The sequence below is a fragment of the Callorhinchus milii genome, unplaced genomic scaffold (assembly GCF_018977255.1).
Source record: "Callorhinchus milii isolate IMCB2004 unplaced genomic scaffold, IMCB_Cmil_1.0 Scaffold31, whole genome shotgun sequence".
Lineage (NCBI taxonomy): Eukaryota > Metazoa > Chordata > Chondrichthyes > Chimaeriformes > Callorhinchidae > Callorhinchus > Callorhinchus milii.
This window is the reverse complement of record NW_024704772.1, coordinates 1,108,533-1,131,205: the sequence shown is the minus strand read 5'-3', so window position 1 is coordinate 1,131,205 and position 22,673 is coordinate 1,108,533. Positions and strand designations below refer to the sequence as shown.

Below are 22,673 nucleotides of genomic sequence, written 5' to 3'. Positions count from 1 at the left end.
CCCTTTCCATTGATTTAACAGCAGACATACGCAGCAGTCTCTGCACTGGATGGCAATTTCCCTGTAAAAATCTCTTGAGATGTTTTACTTGCGCTGGATCAAACACAGGGCTTTTTATTATCAATGAATTATTAGAACTTTCAGAGACATTTGGCTTGGAGGCAGGGGCTTTTATCTCGGCGAGCGATAAGCTGTGTGCCGACCATAAGCAAATGGGATATAGGGAGATCAATAAAACAAACTGCACCGATAACGAATTGCCAGTTAAATATCAACATAGATCAGCTGGTGGATGATATAGTTACGGCGCCACAAGAGAGCGACACAGACAGACTGAAACGCTTAATAATCTTTGCATTTAATATCGCTCACTGTGTCAGCAGAGGGCAGCACAGGTGATGGTTACAGCTCATGCCAGGGTGCACACAATATAGTCCCATAACACCACAAAGTGAGTGACTGACTTTATTTGTGGTGGGGTGAATTGTCAGCCAGGACACCGGGAGCGAAACTCCCTTCTCTTTGCCAACGGGGTCTCGATGAATCCTTAAAGTCCGCTGCACAGGGCACACACAGACAGACAGGGAGCTTTGGTTTTATCGGCTCACTGAACGGATAGCGCCTCTGACACCACAGCTTACTATGGCTCAGGGCTTGCGTCTGCGCGGCCTTCACGCAACGGGTGTTAGCAAAACATAAGAGTCGCAGACTTGTCAGCTGGACAGGTCAGTCCCTGAGCTGCTCTCACATCATCATCCAGTTAGTTGCCTTTTTGGCCGTCAGGCACTGCACCCTGAACCTCTGGAACTCCCCACTTCAATCCCTCCGCCTCGCACTCCCTCTCCGTTACCTAACTTCAGATTCTCTTCGACAATGCCTTGGGTCACCTCCCCTCTCTCCCCGGTTCAGCGTCAAACTACGCCACTGTTAAAAGTTCCAAAACACCGTCCTGCATGAAGGGCAGAAGCTGCAGAAATGTACAAGTTGTTGTTGTAGTATGGACTTAGCTTCAAGAGTCATCCAGGGGAAAACATTTCAATAAGAGTGTGTGTTAAACGAATTTCTAGTAATCTCCCCCATCTTTGTAACTCACCCTATGATACCTTTCTGTCCTGTCTCACTGCCCCAGTGAGTGGACACAGCTATTCTCTGTCTCTGTTTCCCTTACCCAAGCCATTCACACTCGTCTTCAGAAGCGTGCAGAAACCTGACAACGCCCTGCCTTGGAGGGGATGTGGGAAATGGCACACCAGGTGATTATGGAGTGCAAGGAAGGGATGGGGCTGCTTGGAAAACCTCTTAAATCAATCCACCTTTTTGGCTGCCAGAATAAACCTGCCTTCGGTAAACAAACCGCCTCTGCTTTTCGTTGATTACTGAGTGATAGCGAGAGGCCTTTTTGAGCTGGGAGGCACGTGGGAGTGCGAGGGTGTCCGCGTGTGTGGGTGACAGGCTCCAACCAGCCTACCTGGTGGCCAACCCTGGTTGGTGGATGGCTCCTGAGGGCAAACAAATGCCACAAGCCTTTTTGACCGTGTTGATTGACGACAATCGGAGTTTGTTTTCAAATTCAACATTCAAGATCTCCCCCCACGCCCGGCACTATCTGAAAAGATAAGGGAGTTTCTCTCTCTCTTCCCCCACCCTATATCACAGCTATTTTGCTAGGATGTCGCTGCGCACAAATCGGCTGCCACCTTCGACTACATAGCACACAGTCACTCCACTTTACAGTAAAATCCTTTGAAGCACTTTGAGACGTCCTACTGATGTGAAGGGCGCTGTGTCAAATGCAAGGATTAATATTGTTATGATTTTAGGTTCGATGAGAAAGACACAATTCAGTGTTGGTCCTGGACACTTGCACAACACAACTTGATGTTCGGTGGGGCAGGGAAAAAAGGCATTGGCTGTCAGCGATGGTGCTGGGAGGGGGTGGGGAGATAGGTAGGGGGGAATAGGGAATCTATCGATCTCCTGTCTGCAGATACCAAAACCTATCTGACCCTAACGGTGATGCAATTTGGCATGAAGAATCATTAAAAAAGAACTCATTGGAACAGAGAGTCAGTTACTCAGCTCCTCTCAGGAACAAACACAAACTCCCAGTGAGCAATAAATAACCTTAACGTAGGCCCAGCCCCTCCCCAGAGGAAGCTTATCTTTCGCTGCTCTGTTCACGGAGACGGCAGCCGGGGGAGGGGAGGGGGAGGCTGATCTCCAGAGTTTTGCATTTTAAGTCCACGTGTTGACAAGTTAGCACTTCATGTTTACTGATATTCCCAACAAGTGGGCTGGTTGTCAATGTGCCTCTCTCTTTTGCGCTCGCGCTCTCTCTCTCTCTCACACACATACAAAGTGAGTCTCTTCTAGTGTGGCTCACGCACTTCGACCCGGTCACTCCCACTCGCTCACACAGGGGTGAAATGCCTGACATGCCAGCCTTGCTCAGCTCACCGCGCTCTCCCCATCAAGTCAGAAGGTTGTGGGTTCAAGTCCATCACACCAGGTCTTTAGCTCAAGGTTTAAGCTGACGTTCCAGTGACGTGAGAGAGTGGGGCGGTCAGGGGAGAGACCACCGAATGACCACATTGTCAGAGCCACTGAACTTCAAATGGGATGTTTGAAACGAGTGTCTTCTCCTCTGTGCCCTGTTCAGGCGGATGTTAAAGATCCTGTAACACTATTGGAAAAGAGAAAGGAGTTTCTCTGCCAGTATCCTGCCTGGTAATCCACCCCGATAAAATAGGGCATTGACCTCAATCGTGGCTGCTTATCCGGGGGATTGTTGGCCAGGACAACAGAGAGTGAAACTTCTTTCTCTTTCCCTTTGGAATCTTTAACATCTCCCTGAACAGGGCACAGAGGAGGAGCTCGGTTTAATGTCTCCTCTGAAGGATGGCGAGTCTGACGGTGCTCTCCCCACCAGCACTGCATTGCATTGTCAGCTTAGCCTCGGCGGTAGGCATGAGACTCTCAGTCTGGTTTGGAGACTCTGAAGCACAGTGAGTTTCCTCGTGTGTACATCTTGCCGATAAGACGGCACTGCTGACAACTCAAGGAAAACCCCTTCAAACACATTCGAATAGATTTCGTGCACTGAATAACACAGACACAGACAGACGCGCGAGAATGTGTTTCGAGCTCATCTGAATCGTTGACTACATCAACACCAAATCCGGATACACGGAAGACAGAATACTAATGGATCAAACCACTTGCCCAGCGACTCTGCACACAGCATACGTTTTCCAGAGCACGAATGACGCAACTGCGACCCGCGGATAAATCGTGCCCGAATCCCCCCACCACCGAACCCTCACGTCACCTCCGCACAGACGGTCTCCGCCACATTCCAGCCGCCTGACCTCGTTACTCGGTGCCCTCTGCAGAACCCTACGCGCGGTGAAGCCCTGTACATCTCTGCCAAGTGACCCCGTTGTTTTTGTTTACCTTGACTCGCTGAATGGACGATTCAATAGTTTTGTGGTGCGCCTGAGAGCCAGCTGGCAGACATTCCCTCGGCTTTACAGGAATACTGATCCCAGCAGGAAATCGCCTGGCAAGCGGCCAGAATCTTATCGGGATTCAGCAGTAGAGCAACCAGGTTGGCAGGTGATCCATGAGGTCCTATAATAATAATTTTACAATATTAATAATGGTACAGTAATAAAAATCCTTGCATTTGCTACAGCGCCTTATCATGCTAGAAGCACGTCTCAAAGCATTTCACTGGTTGTACCACAAAGTGTCGTGACTGTGTGTTTTGTAGGTGATAAAAATAGTGCACTGTGTTCTGAAGTTGTGACTTGCAGAAAGAAAGACCTTTATGATATATGCGATTGCCGAGATCTAATAATAAACTGGTGGAACAGGCTCAGTGGGCTGAATAGCCTCCTCCTGAGCCCGTTTTCCTGTGTTTCAACAACAACTTGCATTTATACAGCGCTCGTGTAGAGTCCTGTAGCTCAGTTAGAGCACTCGCCTCGCAAGTGAGAGGACCTGGGTTGACCACCAGGGCAGGGTGAAGCGGTAGCCACGTTCCTTACTCCACAAGGACTGTTAACCTCGCAGTAAGTAGGAACCCGGTTGTTAGTTCAGTGGCAGATCGCTTTCCAGGGGGGAATAATCCCTTAAAAAAAAATTTGGTCACTCAATCCACGACTGTTTATGGGATACTGACGTGCGCAATTAACTGCCGCGTTTCGGCCACAAAATACCTAGTCACTACACTTTACAGTATATTCTGTGAAGCGCTTTGAGACGTCTCAAAAACGTGATAAGGCGCTATATCAAATGCAAGGATTATTATTATTATTATTGACACAATAGGACACTTCATTGCAAGGCTCCCTCAAACTGACTAACTTCGAGAACCTATGTGACAGCCAAGTGGCCCCCGAGACCCTCTGGATGGTGTTGGGGGCTGAACATTCTCCGAATTGTTCAACAAAATCTCTACAAAACCCGAGGAAACTTGCTGACTCCGCAAACGTTTTTTTTTCTGACTGAAACCACATCTGGTTTTGCACTGGAGCCAGTGTGCGGATGGGTTTGCCAGCTTGGTTTTCTTGGTCTGTGTACTTTAGGAAGTGTGTAGGAGTTGGTGGGTTTGAGAGAGCCTTGGAATGACAGACCCGATTTATGCTGGGGGAAGCCAGATACCAAGTAAACAGAGTCCGTCCACCTACACTGCATAGCAAACAACGCCTGCTGTGTTCAGCAAGACCGTGCACCCAGGGCTAGAATATGGCATTGTTTTGGGTGTCATCGAGCAACAGTGAGATTCACTTCTGACGGGAAGTTTAGTGATAATAATCCTTCAATTTTAATACAGCATCTTTCACCTCAAGAGCCCATCTCAATGCGCTTCACAGCATTTATCATACAGTGTTTTGCAGGCGAACGCATTTAGCCATTTACATGCAGCAATATCCCCACAAACAGGCATGCAGTGAGGAGGTGGAAGGGAATTGTCGGCCAGGACACCAGGATAGAGAAACTCCTTTCCAGTTACCGATACCTCGCCGTGATCTTTAATGTCCACCTGAACAGGGGTGGGTGGGAGCTCGGTTTAACGTCTCATCCAAAGGATGACAGCTCCAACAATGTGGTGCTCCCCCTCTCCAGCACTGCACTGGAGCATCAAGCAAGACATTGAGCTCAGATTCCCTAACAACAACAACTTGCACTTATATAGTGCCCTCCACCCAGGGCAGAGTCTCAGAGCGCTTAACAGTAGCAGCGCCTGACTCCGAGCCGGGGTGGGGGGGGGGGGGGGGGAAAGGTGATCGGAGGCGACGGTCGAAAAGGAAGGTTTTCAGGGCGGGACTTGAAAAAGCGGAGGGGGAGGACGGAGGGATTGAGGGAAAGTGTTCCAGAGATTCAGGGCATAGCGGCTGACCTCCGATGGTGGAGCGGAGGGAGAGAGGTGGGGATTGAGTACCTTTCATGACGGGGGGACGTGTCAAAACACCTCACAGGATTTAGTGACTGTGGTGTACTTTTGAGGGCGAGAGTTATACACTTTACTGCCCAGCATTGTGATTTATGAGTCCATCAGTCCCACTCTGTTGAGTTTATTTCAAACACATGGAAAATCCAGATGTTATCTCGTCAAATGACTGAATGCGTTAAACCAGTTCTGTCCTGGCAGCCGCCTCTCTTAGCTAACTTTCTCTCTCTCTCTCTCTCTCTCTCTCTCTCTGTCTGTCTCTCTCTCACACCATGTCCTCATTGTCCAAACATTTCAGGCTATGCCGCTGATCTCACCATTAGTGAACCTGTTTGTTCAAATCTCAAAGCGAAATAACAATCCTCGATTTTCCAGCGCCTTTTATGTTAGCAGGACGTCTCGATTTATTGTAAAAGGGGGTAGTAATTCCTTTAAAAAAAAGAAGAATTTGGTCACTTAATCCATGACTGTTTGTGAGACGCTGCCGTGTGCAATTGGTTGGTGCATTTCGCCCACAAAATATACAATTCACTTTACTGTGCATTCCTTGAAGCGCTTTGAGACGTCTTGAAAACTTCATAAGGAACTATATCAAATTCAAGGGTTATTACTATCCCCTCTCAGAATGAAGATGATAACAATCTTGATAACCTGACTTGATAGCAAAATGCCGTCATTCCCATTCCATCCCCCACTCAGACTCCGAGCCCACCAAACCCTGGCAGAAAAAGTCTAACATTTGGTAACTAACCCACATGCTCCTCTGGCCTCTGCCACAGATAGCGTTAAGCACTCAGCATAAATATTGACCAGCAACTCGCAGCACTGTTTACCAGGGTAAGTTTTTACGGGGACCCGGGAAGATCATATCTTCGAAGCCGCAAACTAACTAAACCGCCCATCATTACAGGACCGTGTCTGGAACCAGATGCCCTCAGACCAACCAGCACAGAATAAACAGGGCAATGCTTTAGTGCTGATGTTAAGACCATGACTTCATCAGTGAGCTATGCCGGGTCCAAATGTTATTCTATATGCCTACGCGCTCTCTTTCCAGTATGTTGCACAGCAGAAAATCCCCGGGATAGGTGAATGGGCAGGGTATCTGCTGTCCTGTCTCTTCACTTATCGAGCACAAGATAATACGAAGTTACATTTATGCAACGTCCTTTCGTAATGGGAGGACATCCCAAGGTGCTTAACAGTCCTGGCTTGGCACCTGAGCTGGAGGTGGGAGGCCAGGGGAGCGGAAGGAGGGGAAAAAATTAACGAAAGTGCAGTCAAAGAAGTAGGTCTTGAGACTTCACTGTGAAATCCTACGAAGAGCTTTGAAATGTTTCACGGGCGCTGTATCAAGTGCTAGCACAACAACTATTAGTCTTACTGTTAGCGTTAGATAGGCAATGGAGCACACAGGGCCCACACAAGCTACGCAGAGCTACACAAGCTCTGGACTGTATTTCATTCAGACGAGATGCCTGATCCATTGAGCGTTCCCGAATGCTGGAAGAAATCAGGAACATCTGGATGAGTTTTTCACTCTCTCCCCCTTTTCATCCAGCAAGTGTGTAGCAGATGCCAGAGTAACAGTAGACGGCGAGGTGAACTCACTGGAAATAAAGGCTTTACATCCCGACAGTCAGTGGGAAGTATGAGCTGTGTCTGAGGGAACTGGAGGAGGGAAGCGTTTCCTTATTACAGAACAGGATGAGGGAGCGTTCAATGCGGTTATTTTTATATATACTGTATAATAATCCAAAAAAAAGCTTCATAAATAACATCCGACTTTGTTGGCATGCCATTCTCTCATCCCCCAGATCCGGGATATAGACCCCCCCCCCCCCCACCCACACCCAACCTTCCACAGGCTTTTTATAATGTATAAAAAAAACCTTGCATTTCATGCAGTATTCTTTCACGTCGATGAGACCTTCTTATGTCTGCGTATGACTGTGGTTTGCAGCCAAGCACAGCAGCCAATTTTGCACAGCAATTTCTGCACAAACAGCCGTGAAGTGAGCGAGGAGTTTTTATCTGGAGAATTGTTGGCCAAGATACTAAGGAGAAAAGGAGAGAAACTCCATTCTCTTTTCCAACAGTGCCTTGGGTAAAGATCTTTAGCATCCTCCTGAACAGAACGCATCGAATGGAGCTCGGGATCTTAACGTCTCATCCGAAGAGACATGCAATGCTCCCCAACAACCCCCACCCACCCCCACCCCAGCGCTGCTAGATTGTGAGCTCAAAATCGAAAGGGAGACTTGAGGCCATCTGAAGTTGGTTTGCCTTATTGACAATGTTCAGGGTTGCTGTGAAATGGTATTTGTGTTGCTGAACAGCACAGAATGTACCTTTTTTTAATGCAGGTTAATTAGAAAAAATACTTGTTCATCTCAAAGCTTGGTTTTCTACAAAACACTGAGACGCCTTTCAAAACCTTTCTGAACTCCCCCCAAAAATCCTCAAAATAGAAAATCAGTGCTGACATTATCTCAAAATACCCCCGTGCTTCCACATCCTGACACAACGTCATGTTAAGATCCCCTAAAGGCAATCTCGCTCCCGCTCTGGGTGGCCTGTTTATTTGCCTTGAAAGGGCATCGAGCTCAGAATACAGCTTGTATGTCCACTGCTGTGTGGCCAACTTGCCCTGTTGCATGACTACACTATAGCAGTCACTTCACTTCAAAGTACGTCCCCGCACGAGTCGGTGTGAGAGCCTTGGAGCCAAAAGCTTGCCCGAATACACGCACTAATAGACCGCTGTTATCTAACGCACAGATTTCACCCAAAACCCCGTTCGTTTCTGTAAAGATTTCAACCGCACGCAGCTAGCTATAAACAAGATCTATCATATCTAATGAGTTGCAGATTACTGCAGATTATTATCTCACCATGAGATCACGGCTGACGAATTCTCTGACCATAAGAAAGAGGAACATTTCAGCAATGTGGAGGAGCACAACCAGAAACACGCTGAGTGTATTTTTCTCATATTATTTCAGTCTTTCCAATTATTAATAAGCTTTTTTCCCCACTTCATCTGCGCCTGATCTGGCCCCCGTATTTCTAAGATGTGGTTCCACATCCGCTGGTTGCCCTCCACTCCCTCCCCATCCCCTGCAGTGACCATTGTTCAGCTGTGAGCCTTGGCAGTAAATCTGACCCACAACAGTAGAGGGACCGGGGGCAGAAACCTGTCTGAACTTCCCACCCCTGAGACTGGGAAGGCTGGGGCCAATTTATAGCCCACCCCCCAACTCAGCACGGACCAGGATTCGAGCAGCATGCTGCTGGTCTGCTAAGTGGAAGCTCTATCCACGACACCATTAGGGCTACACAATTCTGCTAACTTCTCAATAGGCTCGGGTTCAATCCCCTTCAATCGCTCTGCCTTGCCCTCTTCTTCCTTCCCCATCTTCAGGTCGCACAAGTAATGAGGCTTGATATTCTCACCAGGCGTCCTCCACACACTCACACGATCAGCAGAGGGTCAATGGCTAGTGATCAGGAGCATGTGGCAGCCAGGTGCCTTCTCCCTCCCCTCTCCAGCCTTGGGGCACTGAGGCTGATTGTTTTCCCTTTACAAGTGCCCTGGCACCGCTGGTCTAACTCACCACACACTGAACCAGAGACCTCTGTGGTGCACAGCACAGCTGTTTGTTTTCTCTGGGGAAAGAAACACAAACAGTTGTGATTTGCAAATTACTGACCAGCGCTTTGATGAATATGCAGTCTCCAGTAATCCATCACTTGTGGGCCAGCGACAATGTGACTGAGAACCGAACACGGGACTCAACATTGAAGGACAAGAGACTTGTTGGCAGCTCTCGAGAAATTGTTTATCTCCCGTTTTAATTCATTCACTGTCACTGTGGCCAAATTGGCTGCCACATTTGCCTACAAAAACAGTCACTGCACTTCACAGCGAAATCCTGTGAAGTGCTTTTAGACAACAACAACAAATTACAGAGCCCTTCACATTGAAAAGATGTCCCAGAGACGTCTCGACGATGTGATAAGATGGTGCATCAAATGCAAGGATCACTATTATATCATTAAGACTCCGTTGTCTGCTACCCAGTTGGCAGAAAGGGACCAGTGAAAGCATTTGACAACAACACATCTTGTGCTTAGAGACTGAATGCCTCTCATGCAGAGTATCTCAAAACACTTCACCTCCCCCTGCCCCACCCAATGCTCGCGACCCATCACAACAGGCAGCGCCCCCCCCCCCCCCACCACCAACCCCACCCAGTGCATCAAACCATCCTGACTGCTGCCATAACTTGGAACAAAATCAGCAACAAAAAAAATGACATAAGGTTAAAAGAAAAAAAATATTGCCAAGTAGTTAGTTTGGCTCATGGCCAACTCAGCTTAGGTCATAATGAACCTTCTGTCCAGAAGGATGTTTTGCCAGAGAACCCACACCCATCATCCTGAGCCATGCTACAACATTGGGCTTTGCTATGTAAATACTGCCATAGTATATTAATCCCCCGTTCCCCAGTCTCCCTCAGAAACACCGGCTTTGCTGATTTTAATGTCACACTGAACGACTCAGGCAAAATGAGAATCCTGCTGTTACTGATGCTCTCCGTGCTCACGGCTATCTGCGTGGCAGGTAAGACTGGCTTGTGCTCACAGAAAAGCTGCCATCGGGGAAAAAAATATTTAAAGTTGCTAAATCAAAGCTCCCCGATGTAATGGGCAGGAATTATCGAGGATTATAAATAACCATGTAATCCTTACAGCCGACACAATGCTGTTCAGGTCAGGAGGGCGACTTAAAGAGCTTCATTTTACTGTCAAGTGGAGGGATCATTTAGTTTTGTACTCAAACGCAGCAGCTCCTTTGCGCACACATTCCCGCAAACAGCCAATAACAACAACTTGCATATACGCAGCACCCTTCACGGTGGGTGAGGGGATCTCGGAGTGCTTATCAGTGACATAGTTTGACGGGAAGAGGGGGGGGAGGTGAAAGAGGAAAGTCTTCAGGTGTGACTTGAAGATGGGCAAAGAGGGGAGGGGGCCAAGGCATAGGGAGGGATTGAGGCAGGGAGTGACAGAAGGAGCAGCCATGTAGTGAGTGAGCGACTGTGTTTGGACGGAATGTCCATTGCTTGATGTAGGAGAGTCGAACGGGCCCTGAATCAATGGCTCGCCTTTAAGGCAGGCAAAGGGTTAGGAGGAAGTTGGAAGGTATTCACAGGGCAGATTTTTCAGGCTTGTCCAGTGCCTCTGTGGGTGGAGGCACTGCCCTGCGGAGAGTTAGGTCAGGTTTCTGCTGGGGCCGTGATACTTGTGGTCTCGGTACCACTGAGCTAGACAGCAAGAGTTCATTAACCAGCATGCCTAGAGATAAGATTAGCGCAGCTTGGCAAGAAAGTCCTCAAATCTAGTCCTAATTTAGACCTAGAGATAAGATTAGCGCAGCTTGGCAAGAAAGTCCTCAAATCCAGTCCTAATTTAGACCTAGAGATAAGATTAGCGCAGCTTGGCAAGAAAGTCCTCAAATCTAGTCCTAATTTAGAAGCCAAGATCTTGCAGAAAGCCAAATTAGGAAAGGATTTAGGACTGAAATGAAGAAATATTACAAGAATCTGCAGCACGTTAAAACTCGGAAGGCAAAATGGTCTCCCAGGCTGACACGAGATGTCATGTGGGTGCTGTGGTCTCTAGTCAGTGCTCTCTGACAACAACTGCCTAGGTATGGATATCAGTTGAAGGCTGGGGGCGGACTGCTGATGTAGTGTACCTGTGCGCCAATGCAACTTATACCGGGGGGGATGAGAGGCTTCACTCAGGAGGTGAGAGTTGATTTGAGGAGACCACTGGTGGCATGGCATGTGTGGACTGCTAAGAGAGTCAACATTGGTTAGGGCCATTGGTTAGGTGCTTGACTATCTCTAGGTCCAGCCAGAGGGCCTGGGATGAGGCTCATTCTTGTTTCAGGTAATGGTTCCCTGGAAAGCCCCAGTGCAAGGAGCCCCCGCTACCCTCAGTGTGGTCTTGCTATCAGCAACGAGACAGAGTAATTGCCAAGATATGATGCAACGCCCCCCGCCCCCACACACACACACTCTCAACACAACCCGAATCTCATTATAATAATCTGGTCACTAAATCCACGACTGCTGTGCGCAATTGGCTGCGTTTCACCCACAAATATACAGTCAATTCACTTTAGTCTATCCTGTGAAGCGCTTTGAGACGTCTAGAGGACGTGAAAAACGCTGTATCAAATGCAAGGATTATTATTATTATTATTATTATTATAGTCGCTCCACTTTATAGTATATTCGTGGAGTCCTGTAGCTCAGTGGTTAGAGCACTCGCTTTGCAAGTGAGAGACCTGAGTTCAATTCCAGGCAGAGGGCCAAACCTTGGGCAAGTTTCCTTACTCCACACAGAGCCTAATAATATTCCCTCCAAAACCAAAAACAATAATAAATTGGTCATTTCAATCTGCGACTGTTTGTGGGACATTGCTGTGCGCAATTGGCTGCCGCGTTCGCCCACAAATATACAGTCAATTCACTTTACAGTGTGTTCTGTGAAGCGCTTTGGGACGTCCTCCCGACGTGAAAAGCGCTATATCAAATGCAAGGATTATTATTATTATTATTATTCTATGAAGCACTATGACACATCTCAAAGACGTGATAAGGCGCTATATCAAATGCAAGGATTATAGTAAGGAATATTATCCCCTCCCTCAACACAATCCCACTCTCTTCCGTCAACACAACTGTATGGAGATATCAAATCCAATTATTTTACCGTATGATCTTACCTTTTGAATTTTGATCCAATTTATTCATTGAAAGTTCACTGACTATTGTCTTTGTTAACTCCAACTCTCCTCCGCTTTCAGACTCCTCGGAATCCAACGAGATAGACGAAGGTGGGTTGAATTCTCTGTTTATGATCTAGGGACAGAAGCGAGAATAATAAATTCTTGAGGTTGAGATTAACGTTAACAGCCAGCTCCAGATTTACTCAATTTTCTTAGCTTTTCAGTGTCCGCATCCTGCCAATTTGTTAAACACAGCCTTAGTTATACTTGTGTGGATTGTGGTAGCTGTGTTTGCCTGTGATATATACAGTTACTACACTTTACTGTGAAGTGATGGGAGACATCCTTCTGACGTGAAAGGCGTCATATCAAACGCAAAGATGATGACTGGATTATAGACGGCACCGTTTCCAGTGCTGTGTTGTTTTGTGTAATTCCTGTGTAAATTCCAAGTAGCGTTTGAAACGAGAAGAGAGTTTCCCTCTCGCACGATCCTGGCCGACAATCCCTCCATGACCTCCCCTCAAGGCTAATTGCGGGATGTCACTGTGCACAAATTGACCCCTGCGTTCGCCCACAAAATACAGTGACATCACCTTACAGTACGTCCTGTGAGGCGCTTTGAGATGTCTCGATGACATGATAACACACTGCATCAAATGCCAGGATTATTATTCTAAAAAAAAATGTAAATATCAGAAAGTTAAGCGTTTGTGCGCCATTTACGGCAATGAACTGACCCAATGTTTCCTTTCACCCTCCAGCTTTGTTTATCAAAAGGAGAGACGCAAACTCTTTCGTGAGACAAGCCAAAAGGCATTCGCCGTGGGAAAGGTTTGTTAGTTTGATCACTTAAGCTGAATAACACCGGCTTTGCTAAGGATTGATTATTGATTATTGCACTGGTGATCGGAAGCTGGTTTGGTCCCTGCTCTGTACTGAGTCAGACGATAACAGCGTGTGGGGGGGGGGGCAGTGATAAAATCACTACAACTGTACTGAGCCGCCCCCTCCAATCCGTTTGGGGGGATATGGAGAGAGCACTCTTATCTCCCACTTGCTATCCAGCGACAGCCTGCTACAAGGTGCAAACGTGTGGACGTTTTGGGAGGACAAGGCCTGTTTGGCTGCGATGCCCTCTGTAATCAAATTAACCCACTAACATTCGTACATCAAGAACTTGGATTTACACAGCATTGGTCCCATAGTGTAATGTCTGGGAGCGCTGGCAGGGGAGAGAATAGGTAGTGGGTAAAGGCACAGATACCCCCACTATGAGCTACATAATCGAGGGGAGAGGGAGGGTGAAGGGAGCTGATAAGAATAAAAATCCAGATGTTCGTAAACAAATGTTCGTTAACATTTCAGTTCCAGAGACCGATTCAAGACTCTTCGTGAAAGGAACAGGGAGCGGTGTGAGGAGTACAGGCCGTGCGACCGCCTGGCGAGGCAGGTGGGGCTGAAGCGAGCCATCGGCAAGTTCTTCAGGTCGGGGAGGCAGCGGTTCAGTGGTTACCGGAGGCTGAGGGCCGGCCGCAACAGGAGGCTGCGGAAAAACAATCGCAACCGCAGGCGCCGGTTCTGACACTGACACACACGTGGTCCTCACACACAGGCAACATCGGCCATTGGGAGGCTGTTGCTACCAGTGACCAAATGCCAGTTGAGTTCCAGCACAAAAACTATCCCCATTCAAAACAGAGCAGCAATGCCGCGGCTTTCTGTTGAATCTAAAGTGAATTAATTGATCGCGCTGCTATTTGCAAGCTCCCCCCACACTCCGCGACACTCCCAAAACGCTTCATGTTGCACGATCAATCAAATCGCTCTCTGATACCAACTCATCTCTCAGTCCACACTAATGGTTTGGGCTCTGGCTGATTTGAGCCAAGTTTCTCTTCAGAGATTTCAACTCAAATTGGCACAGATTCCCAAAGGTTGTCAGGATATTTATCCATCCCCACAACTCAGCTCTTCGCAACACCCTGACACTTCCCTTCCCACAAAGAATCCTTTCCCCGTGCTCCCCACATCCCCCTCTCCCCAATGCACGTAAACCACCACGTACAACAATAGGCCAGGACAACGATCAACAGGCAAATCAGCAAGCAGCACTGAGCTGAAACGTCCCTTGCTCTCGGTGGCCAAGCAGAACGTGGTCTGTTAAGACTGAATGGCCTCCCTCTGCGTTGCCAACGATCCGATTCTATAGTTTGCTAAACACAGCGATAGCAAAAAACATTGGGTAGCTGTCTGTGACTTGTTTACTGTCCCATCTCTGAACTATCCGCACATCAGGAGACCTTGGTGGCCTGTGTATTCGGTAACAATACTCCCCTTGCACGTAGTTCCACTTAAAAGCAGCTTGAAATATATCAGCTGAGCACAAGACAGCTCAACGCATGTTATTACCAGCGCTACCCCACAGCTGTAATTATAACAACCATTTACTACACCTTCTTGTTCTCTATCCAAAGCTTTACAACCCCAACTATATACGCAGTGTGTAACTGAAATGTACATTTATATAAATACATAGTAAAGAAATAAAGAAAGCTTCTCTAGTTTGCTCATTTCTTGTGAGATTCGACTGTGGTTCCAAGCGCTCAGTTCTTTTAATAATAGTAATATTAATCCTTGCTTTTTGATACAGCGCTTTTCACGTCTTCTCGACGTATCAAAGCGCCTCACAGAATAGACTGTAAAGTGAATTGACTGTATATATTTGTGGGCGAAATGCGGCAACCATTGTCACCCTCAGTCCTGTATTTCCCAAATTTTAATAGCTCTGCAATTGCATTAATGATTCATAATTTTACACAGCGCCTTGTAACATCATTGAGACGTCTCAAAGTTCTTCAGGCTGTTGCTGTCAAGTGTAGTGACTGTATTTTGTCACTCCCTTCTCTTTTTCAATAACATTATGGGATGCAAGAATGTTTCTGAGTTTAAAGTCTCATTTGAACGAATGCAGTGCTCCCCCACCCCCAGCAGTGCGCTGGGTTGCCAGCCTTGACTGTGAGCTCAAACTCCCCGATGTGGGACTTGAACCCACAATTTTCTGACTCAGAGGCAAGAGTGCTACCAACTGACACCTAATAGTTGTCCCTCACCCAAATAAACTCTAAAAAAAAACAAGTCACTCACTTCAATGGCTGATTGCGGAGAAATTGCTGCGCGCAAATTGGCTGCTGCATCCACCTACAAAACGCACAGTCACTACACTTTACTGTGAAGCGCTTTGGGACGCCTGTGCGATGTGACAAGGCACTGTGGCAAATGTAAAGATTCTCCTATATCTCTGATGCTCTTTCTTGAGTGAGGATTAAAAGCAGATGTTCCCAACTGTAGGAGAGGAACATTTTGAGGGAGGAAGCAATTACTGTTTATTTGAGTCCATTGTGGAAGGTTTTTTTGTTTGTGTTTAAAAACAGAAAAGAGGGCTCCTATGGTTTCAATCTGCGGACAGATCGTGCTGCTCTGCAGGACACTAACGGAGAACCTTCATCCAGATCCCAGTCCCACACACCAGAGACTAACTTGGCTGAACTCTCGTTCCAGTCAGTCACACACGGAAGGCAAAATGTTTTCTGTAGCCAGTAAATCAGGGTCCCACAACATAGACTGAACACCTCTTAACCCCAAGTGCTGAGACCACCCTCTGAAGCAGTGTCGGTCTGGCTCAGTCGGGCTTATGGGCTAAAAGCTTGTGGGTTCAAGAACCCATTCCCAATATCAGGGCTTGAGCACAGTCCAGGTGGAGTTCTGCGCGGTCGGTAGTGTCCGAACACGGCCTCTGAGGCAAGGGGACCCTGAGGAGTGCCACCTGGTGCTCCTCACAAAAGTTAAGGAATGCTTTAAGGAATAGCACACATTTTACCCCTTACTTGCAGCACACTAATAGCCCATTGGGCACAAAGCAACAGCTGTTGGCTGTGGGGATCCAGCAAGTGATGAGGCAAGTGTTAAAAGGAGGAATTTAAAGATAGAGGGGGGTGAAGCGGAGGGTTGAAGCAGGGGGTTCCAGAGGTGAGGACTGGATGGCTGAAGTCTTGGCTGCCAATGGTGGGGCAGAGAATACCACACCAGTGAGAGGGGGGGAGGTTTAGTGCAGTGGGGTACAAGCAGAAATCTAAAATATATCTAGAGAAAAACCAAAGAGGACTATTGAGAAAAGAGTGTGTGTTGCCCTGGTTTCTTTGGAGTTCATCTTGTCAAAGGACTGATTAACAGCAGTGGTTTAGTGTCAACTTATTGTGGTCCCGTGAAAAGGGCTGCAATTATGTTCTATATATATATATATATATACACAAACACACACTGTACAAAAGTTCTTTGTGTCTGAACCCACAAACCAGTGACTAATCGTATGGTTATTCTGCAGGGAGGAAAACCACCAAATCACTTGCATTACCACGCTACAAGAATTGTCCTTCCACCCACACACTACCTGTCCTGGACTGGGAAAAACACATCACTATTTTCCTTTAAGGATAAATTCTGTGCTCCAGGAATTTTTGTTCCTTCGGTATTTGTTCCGCCCCTCCTCCTCCTCTCTTGCTGGGGTGCTGTTCCACAGGTCCTTTTGCCTTCTAGTTCACCCCCTTCCCCTCCCTATATGCACACACACATACAGTGACCATTCTTCATGTGCAAGCCTCAAGACCACTCGGGCCAAGTCACAACAGAACCTGACCTTGCCCTATCCGGCTGCCACAAATACACACAGTCACTACACTTTACAATATATGCTGTGAAATGCTTTGAGACATCTCAATGATGTGATAAGGCACTGTATCAAATGCAAGGATTATTATTACACACTACCAGCAGTAGAGAGGGCTGAAGAAGAGCCAGGGGCAGGAACCCTGGCTGTTTTTCGCCTCCTAACTCTGCAAGTGGCCCAGAAGCAATAAATCCTTAGATGCAGTGCCCGATCAAGACTGGCAAACTCCGCATGGACCAGGATTCGAACTGATCATCAACCCTCAACCTCCCTACCTGGTCGGTAAGCTGCAAGTCTGTCCACTATGTGGTCAGGGGCGCTGTCAACCCCCTTGGAAATGATTGACAATCTCCATGCACTTCTCCTTTACCAGGCACCAATGCTCTCCCACGTTGATCTTAGAGGAAGCCTGATAAAGTATCAACATTATCGTTAACAGTAACTTTAGCCACCAAATTGTCCTCTCATCACATTGTTGTGCGAGGAGTTGTCGACAACTCCTCGCACAACAATAATAATAATAATAATCCTTGCATTTGATATAGCGCTTTTCACGTCGGGAGGACGTCCCAAAGCGCTTCACAGAACACACTGTAAAGTGAATTGACTGTATATTTGTGGGCGAACGCGGCAGCCAATTGCGCACAGCAATGTCCCACAAACAGTCGTAGATTGAAAATGACCAATTTATTATTGTTTTTTGTTTTGGAGGGATTATTATTAGGCTCTGTGTGGAGTAAGGAAACTTGCCCAAGGTTTCGCCCTCTGCCTGGGATTGAACTCAGGTCTCTCGCTTGCAAAGCGAGTGCTCTAACCACTGAGCTACAGGACTCCACGACAATACGATGAGAGGACAACAACAGCGAGTGTGCAGAAAGGCTGCATGAAGAGTGTTTGGAACCTAAGGGGTGGAAGGCAGAACCAAATAAACAGACTAATTAATTTCAGAGAGAACAAAAAAACACAGGATTTCCAAAATTCTTATCACATCACCCCTGGGATCTGTCAGAAATATGTTATGCAAACAGCCTTGGCCACACTCTTTTTATTTATCCTGGTTTGTACTCTTCCCCCCATGATCAAGGTCCCCTGCATAAATCATGAGTATAATCTGGATGTTTCTTTGGAAATGATATGGATGGGTGGTTGCCCTGGTCCTTCCTTCCTATGAGCAGATGTTCTCACCACAGACAGCATCATGTGGGACCTCTAGACTGTCAGTGAGAATGGTGAGCATGTGTATATATATAGGGAGAGCTGCCTTCAGCCCACCACAATCACAGCAGCGCTCTCAGGATACTGACGGGCGGCATCTCAGAGAAGGACAAGTGTTTAAGATGAAGTGCCTACTCCTGCTCATTCTCCTGGGGCTGGGAACCTTGTGCACCTCCAGAGGCGTTGGTGAGGCAGTTCTTGTATTCGTTGTTACAGTGTGAAACAAAAGGACAAAATACTGTACCTACAAGTATGCCTTTGGTCACCCTCCTATCCCTACCCTCTCCATTCCTCCTGATCCTAACCACCAGCTCAGGTGCGGATCCCTGGCTGTCCAGCGCTTTGGGACCTCCTCCTGACGTGAAAGGCGCCATAGAAATCTAATTTGTTGTTGTTGTTGTTGTTGTTGTAGTATACCCATCTGGGGAAGATTGAAAACTTTTGCATCCGTTAATCTTGGGCGATCCTTACTGTAGCTTATTTAGTTTCCTAGGTGATTTTAGCTGGACGAGCAGCATCGAGCTGCTTCTTTCTACGTTAGATAAAAAGTGAGTCGTGTAGTCTTTAACCATAACTGATGTTGTATTTTCTGTTTCAGATTCTGTGGAGAATAACTCTGATGTTGCAGGTAAACAGGCGGATGATTTTACTAATCAACCACAGGCTAGTCCAGATTAAATCATAGGGGTTGGGATGGCATTGATACAATAAGGGTTATGACTTTCTTCCTCCACGTTTAGTCTGGAGACCGATCAGATTATTCTCATTGCGTCACTTGAAACTGCTTCAAACATAATTATTAGTGATCCTCGCATTTGATACAGTTCCGCATCACGTTGGTGGGATATCCTGTCTCAGAGCGCCTCACAGGGTTTACTGTAGCGTGGGGTGCATTGTCAGAAAAGGACTGATTTGTTTTTAATGAAACATGTTCAGTATCATTGGATGAAAACACACTCTTGTCAATTCTGTTCTATTTTAGATTCCACAGAAAATGAGACCCACTCTGACGACTCAGGTAAAGACACTGATAGTTTTATGATTCTCTATTTGATCAGCGCTTCCCTCATCTTTTTAGTCATTAATATGCAATTTCAGCATAGGGATGGCCCGATTCATTCGCGCAAAACACCAATCTAACCTCTTTCTCTAATTTGTTTTATTATTATTCGTATTATTTGTAATCCTCACATTTGGCATTGCGCCTTTCACGTCCCAAAGGGCTTCACAAAATACACTGTATAGTACAGTGACTATGTGTTTTGCGGGTGAACGCAGCAACCAATTTGTGCACAGCAACGTCCCCGCAAACATCCAAGCAGCGAATGAGCGATTTTGTTTGGTGGGATTGTTCGCCCTCGGAGAGAAAGCATCTGGCTCCCATCTGTAGTGGTCACCATAGCTATCTCTCACACGTAAAGTCAACAGAGTGAAAGAAAGCGCATCAAAATGGGGCAAGTTACTGCAAGAGGAAAAAGTGAAGCTATTCATCACAAGGCTAGACCAGGACACATGTTTTTGCAGCATAATTTAAACTTTAGTCTGGAGGGAAATCTCTCTTGGCTCGTGATCAATTTGTTCAGATGGTCAATCACTATGGCTTTGTATACACCAACTGGAGATGGGCTTAAACTTGTCCGACTAACCATCAACTTCCTTTTCCAGCCTCTGCGCAAGTGACACGCAACGTCAAAAATGGTCGGTAACTTTTGAATCTTATGAGTTTGTATGTAATAAATAATCCTTGCATTTGATATAGCGCCGTATCATGTAGTTAAGACATCTCAAAGCACTTCACAAAGTATTCTGTAAAGTGGATTGAATGTATACTTTGTGGGCAAAACGCGGCAGCCAATTGCGCACAGCAGTGTCCCGCAAACAGTCGTGGATTGAGTGATCAAATTATTTATTTTGAATATCTATGTATATAAAACACTTAAAAAGCAGGGTTATTGTGTGCTGTCGGCTAACTTAATCTAACTCGAGGGCAGATACCCTCTACCTCTGAAAGCATCATAGAACACTGTGTTAAATTGGCTCTATTTATGCCTTTTTCAGGCCCATTCCTTGAGAAAACAAAGGCCAACTCTATGATGAAGAGACACAAAAGAGAATACCCTAATTACTACGAAAGGTCAGCCCGCTATTTGCAAAGTCTTTTTAAGAACTGTTCACACTGTGTTTCTAATCCGAGGTTACAAACACAGGCAGCGTCGAGGAGAGCAGTGCTTTTTGCGCCACACAAATCTCATGTTTCTAAGCTCTCGAGAGGCAACGGGCACTGCACATGGCAGGGTCATGTCCTAATATTTTACGCTCCACACGCTGAAGGCATCGACCTGAGATGGTCAAAGTCCTTAAGACACTGGAAGTGATTGTCCAGAAAGACATGGAGCATTGCAGGGTAGATACGAATTGCAAGTTACGAAAGCAAGTGTCTCTGGCTTTGAGTACAAAAACACAACAGTTTGAAATGCCTTTGGCATCTCTCTGTGCATGCAAGTAACTAAGATTAGTCTCTGTTAGCGGGCATCATCCCACATTGTAAAAAGATAATGAGCGACAGGAATGCTCCCTTTTCTAGTTCAGGATCTGAAATTAATTTCTTAACCCTCTCGGTTTACTTGGCTCCGCGCTGGGTATCAGTGCCATTGGCCCTTTCTGCTCAGTGTCTACATTGTGGTGTCAGGAAGCGGCTACAGAGTAAAACACACACAACACACGCACACATAGAGCTTCGGCGCGAGCACCTGGAATGTGGTCTTTCGTGCTATGCTTTTGTTGGCTGAGCAATCAAAATAAACAAGGCTGAGGAATGCTTTTGATGGCATCCCAACAAGCATGCCACATCTCCCAGAATGTTGCTCAGGGCTTCGATAAGCCCTCGCTGGCCACAATGTGCCACATTACTGTTCTCAGTGGGTGTTACTGTCCCAGAGCCAACAGGGGACGCGAGTGTGAGTTTTAAAACTTGAAAATACAATGCGCCATAGCTTGGCACGAAACAGGCAGCTATTTGGGAAAGATTATAATGTTGGAATGGCAATGTTTCAAGATAATTCTCCAACAAAAACATGCAGCAATTTAGATGTCACAATATCGGGCTGGATGGGAAACTAAAAGCCGCAGAATTAACTGTGACATGTCTTTTCTTCTCTCGTCTTTTATTACCCCTTAGATCTATTAATCCCCAACAGTGTCATCGGTGGGGGGAGATCTTAAAGAGCCTAACCTTGACCTCCACCGTTAGTCTGAAAAGATCATAGCGGGTTACTGCTACTTATCTGTCAATGTTAATGCAGTTCCTGTTCACTGTCAGGCTGAGCGGTGATTTTGACACCGTGGCCAAGCTCAACAATAATAATCCTTTCATTTGATATAGCACCTTATCACTCTTTGAGATGTGTCAAAGCACTTCACCCAATGGCCTTGACCCACGTTCAGCTCCAGTAGCTCCAGTTGTTCAAGTGTTAAAGAACTCCCAAGTTTCATTCTATCTACCACCGTTTCAGTCGTGGTTAGTTTCCTCCCCGTAGCTCACAGATAACAACGTAGAGATAGAACAGACTCAAAACTGTGAAACGTGTCAAAAACAAAAGGGTTCTGATCGGTTCAGTCAGAGGAACTAAGGACAGCCAGCTGTTTCAATGTTGGAATGAACGTATTGTGTGTTGAACCCACTTTAGTCCGTGCTGCTAGGCATTCAAGCACTGGGCAGAGCATTTGTGCTTGTTAAGGGGTTTGATGGTCTCAAGAATCATTTAGGTCTCAAGAATTTTATTTAGGTAAATCAGTGTTTTAAAAAAAAGTCAATCCCAGATTGATCGGAGAGAGGACGAATTATTATCTTCAAGACTTGAATTCACATTCAGCCTCTCTCTCTGCCAGAGGCTTTCACTATTAGCTCAGCAACAATTGTTTCACTCATAAGGTGCTTGTCCACGCCAAGCTGGGAGGAGGCCCTTGGCTAAGGGTTTGGCAGCACTGCGTTTCAGAAGGGTATGAAAGTTAGCTCCATAACTCTAAGCCTTTGAGCAGCAAACAACATGCAAATCTAATGTGGAATCAATCCCGCTTCCAGGCTCCGTGAACAGTACTACAAGACACCGTACGAGAGGCGCAAGGAGAGCTGCGAGTCTTACTACCCCTGCGATATACTGGCAAATCGCATTGGATACAGAAATGCCTACAGACAGTACTTCGGGGACTATTATTAGGCAGCCCTTCACAACACTACACACAATGTCAAATTCACGGGATAAAGTGTTCAAGCAGCGATCTGGGATCACAAAGCGGATGACTTGGAGGTGCCACACGACATCACACGCCAGCAGCCTTCAGAGAAAACAAACGCTTCTTTAATCAATCTCCCTCCCCACCTTAAAACCGGCCTTAAGACCTGACCTTTCTTCTCAACTGCACATTTGGTCAGCTTTTCCATTCTCCACCCCCCTTCCCAGCTTCGCGCTTTC

At 46.6% G+C, this 22,673-nt stretch overlaps 2 protein-coding genes across 2 annotated transcripts; both read left to right on the top strand.

The window, feature by feature from the left end:
* Positions 1-9,906: 9,906 nt before the first annotated feature.
* On the top strand, positions 9,907-14,815 carry LOC103189424 (matrix Gla protein-like). Its single transcript, XM_007909815.2, has 4 exons — positions 9,907-10,082; positions 12,339-12,368; positions 13,025-13,094; positions 13,629-14,815. The coding sequence occupies exons 1-4, from the start codon at positions 10,028-10,030 to the stop codon at positions 13,843-13,845; spliced, it is 372 nt and encodes a 123-aa protein (XP_007908006.1). The 5' UTR covers positions 9,907-10,027; the 3' UTR covers positions 13,846-14,815.
* Positions 14,816-18,239: 3,424 nt separating this feature from the next.
* On the top strand, positions 18,240-22,632 carry LOC121851279 (matrix Gla protein). Its single transcript, XM_042345059.1, has 6 exons — positions 18,240-18,387; positions 18,800-18,829; positions 19,184-19,219; positions 19,867-19,899; positions 20,260-20,335; positions 22,283-22,632. The coding sequence occupies exons 1-6, from the start codon at positions 18,324-18,326 to the stop codon at positions 22,416-22,418; spliced, it is 375 nt and encodes a 124-aa protein (XP_042200993.1). The 5' UTR covers positions 18,240-18,323; the 3' UTR covers positions 22,419-22,632.
* Positions 22,633-22,673: the final 41 nt, after the last annotated feature.

Excerpts from the sequence above, each read along its gene's own strand:
- LOC103189424 (XM_007909815.2), top strand. The coding sequence starts at position 10,028 with ATGAGAATCCTGCTGTTACTGATGCTCTCCGTGCTCACGGCTATCTGC. Across the intron at positions 10,083-12,338 it reads CACGGCTATCTGCGTGGCAG|ACTCCTCGGAATCCAACGAG; the intron begins GTAAGACTGGCT and ends CTCCGCTTTCAG. Across the intron at positions 12,369-13,024 it reads ATCCAACGAGATAGACGAAG|CTTTGTTTATCAAAAGGAGA; the intron begins GTGGGTTGAATT and ends TTCACCCTCCAG.
- LOC121851279 (XM_042345059.1), top strand. The coding sequence starts at position 18,324 with ATGAAGTGCCTACTCCTGCTCATTCTCCTGGGGCTGGGAACCTTGTGC. Across the intron at positions 18,388-18,799 it reads GTGCACCTCCAGAGGCGTTG|ATTCTGTGGAGAATAACTCT; the intron begins GTGAGGCAGTTC and ends TTTCTGTTTCAG. Across the intron at positions 18,830-19,183 it reads GAATAACTCTGATGTTGCAG|ATTCCACAGAAAATGAGACC; the intron begins GTAAACAGGCGG and ends GTTCTATTTTAG.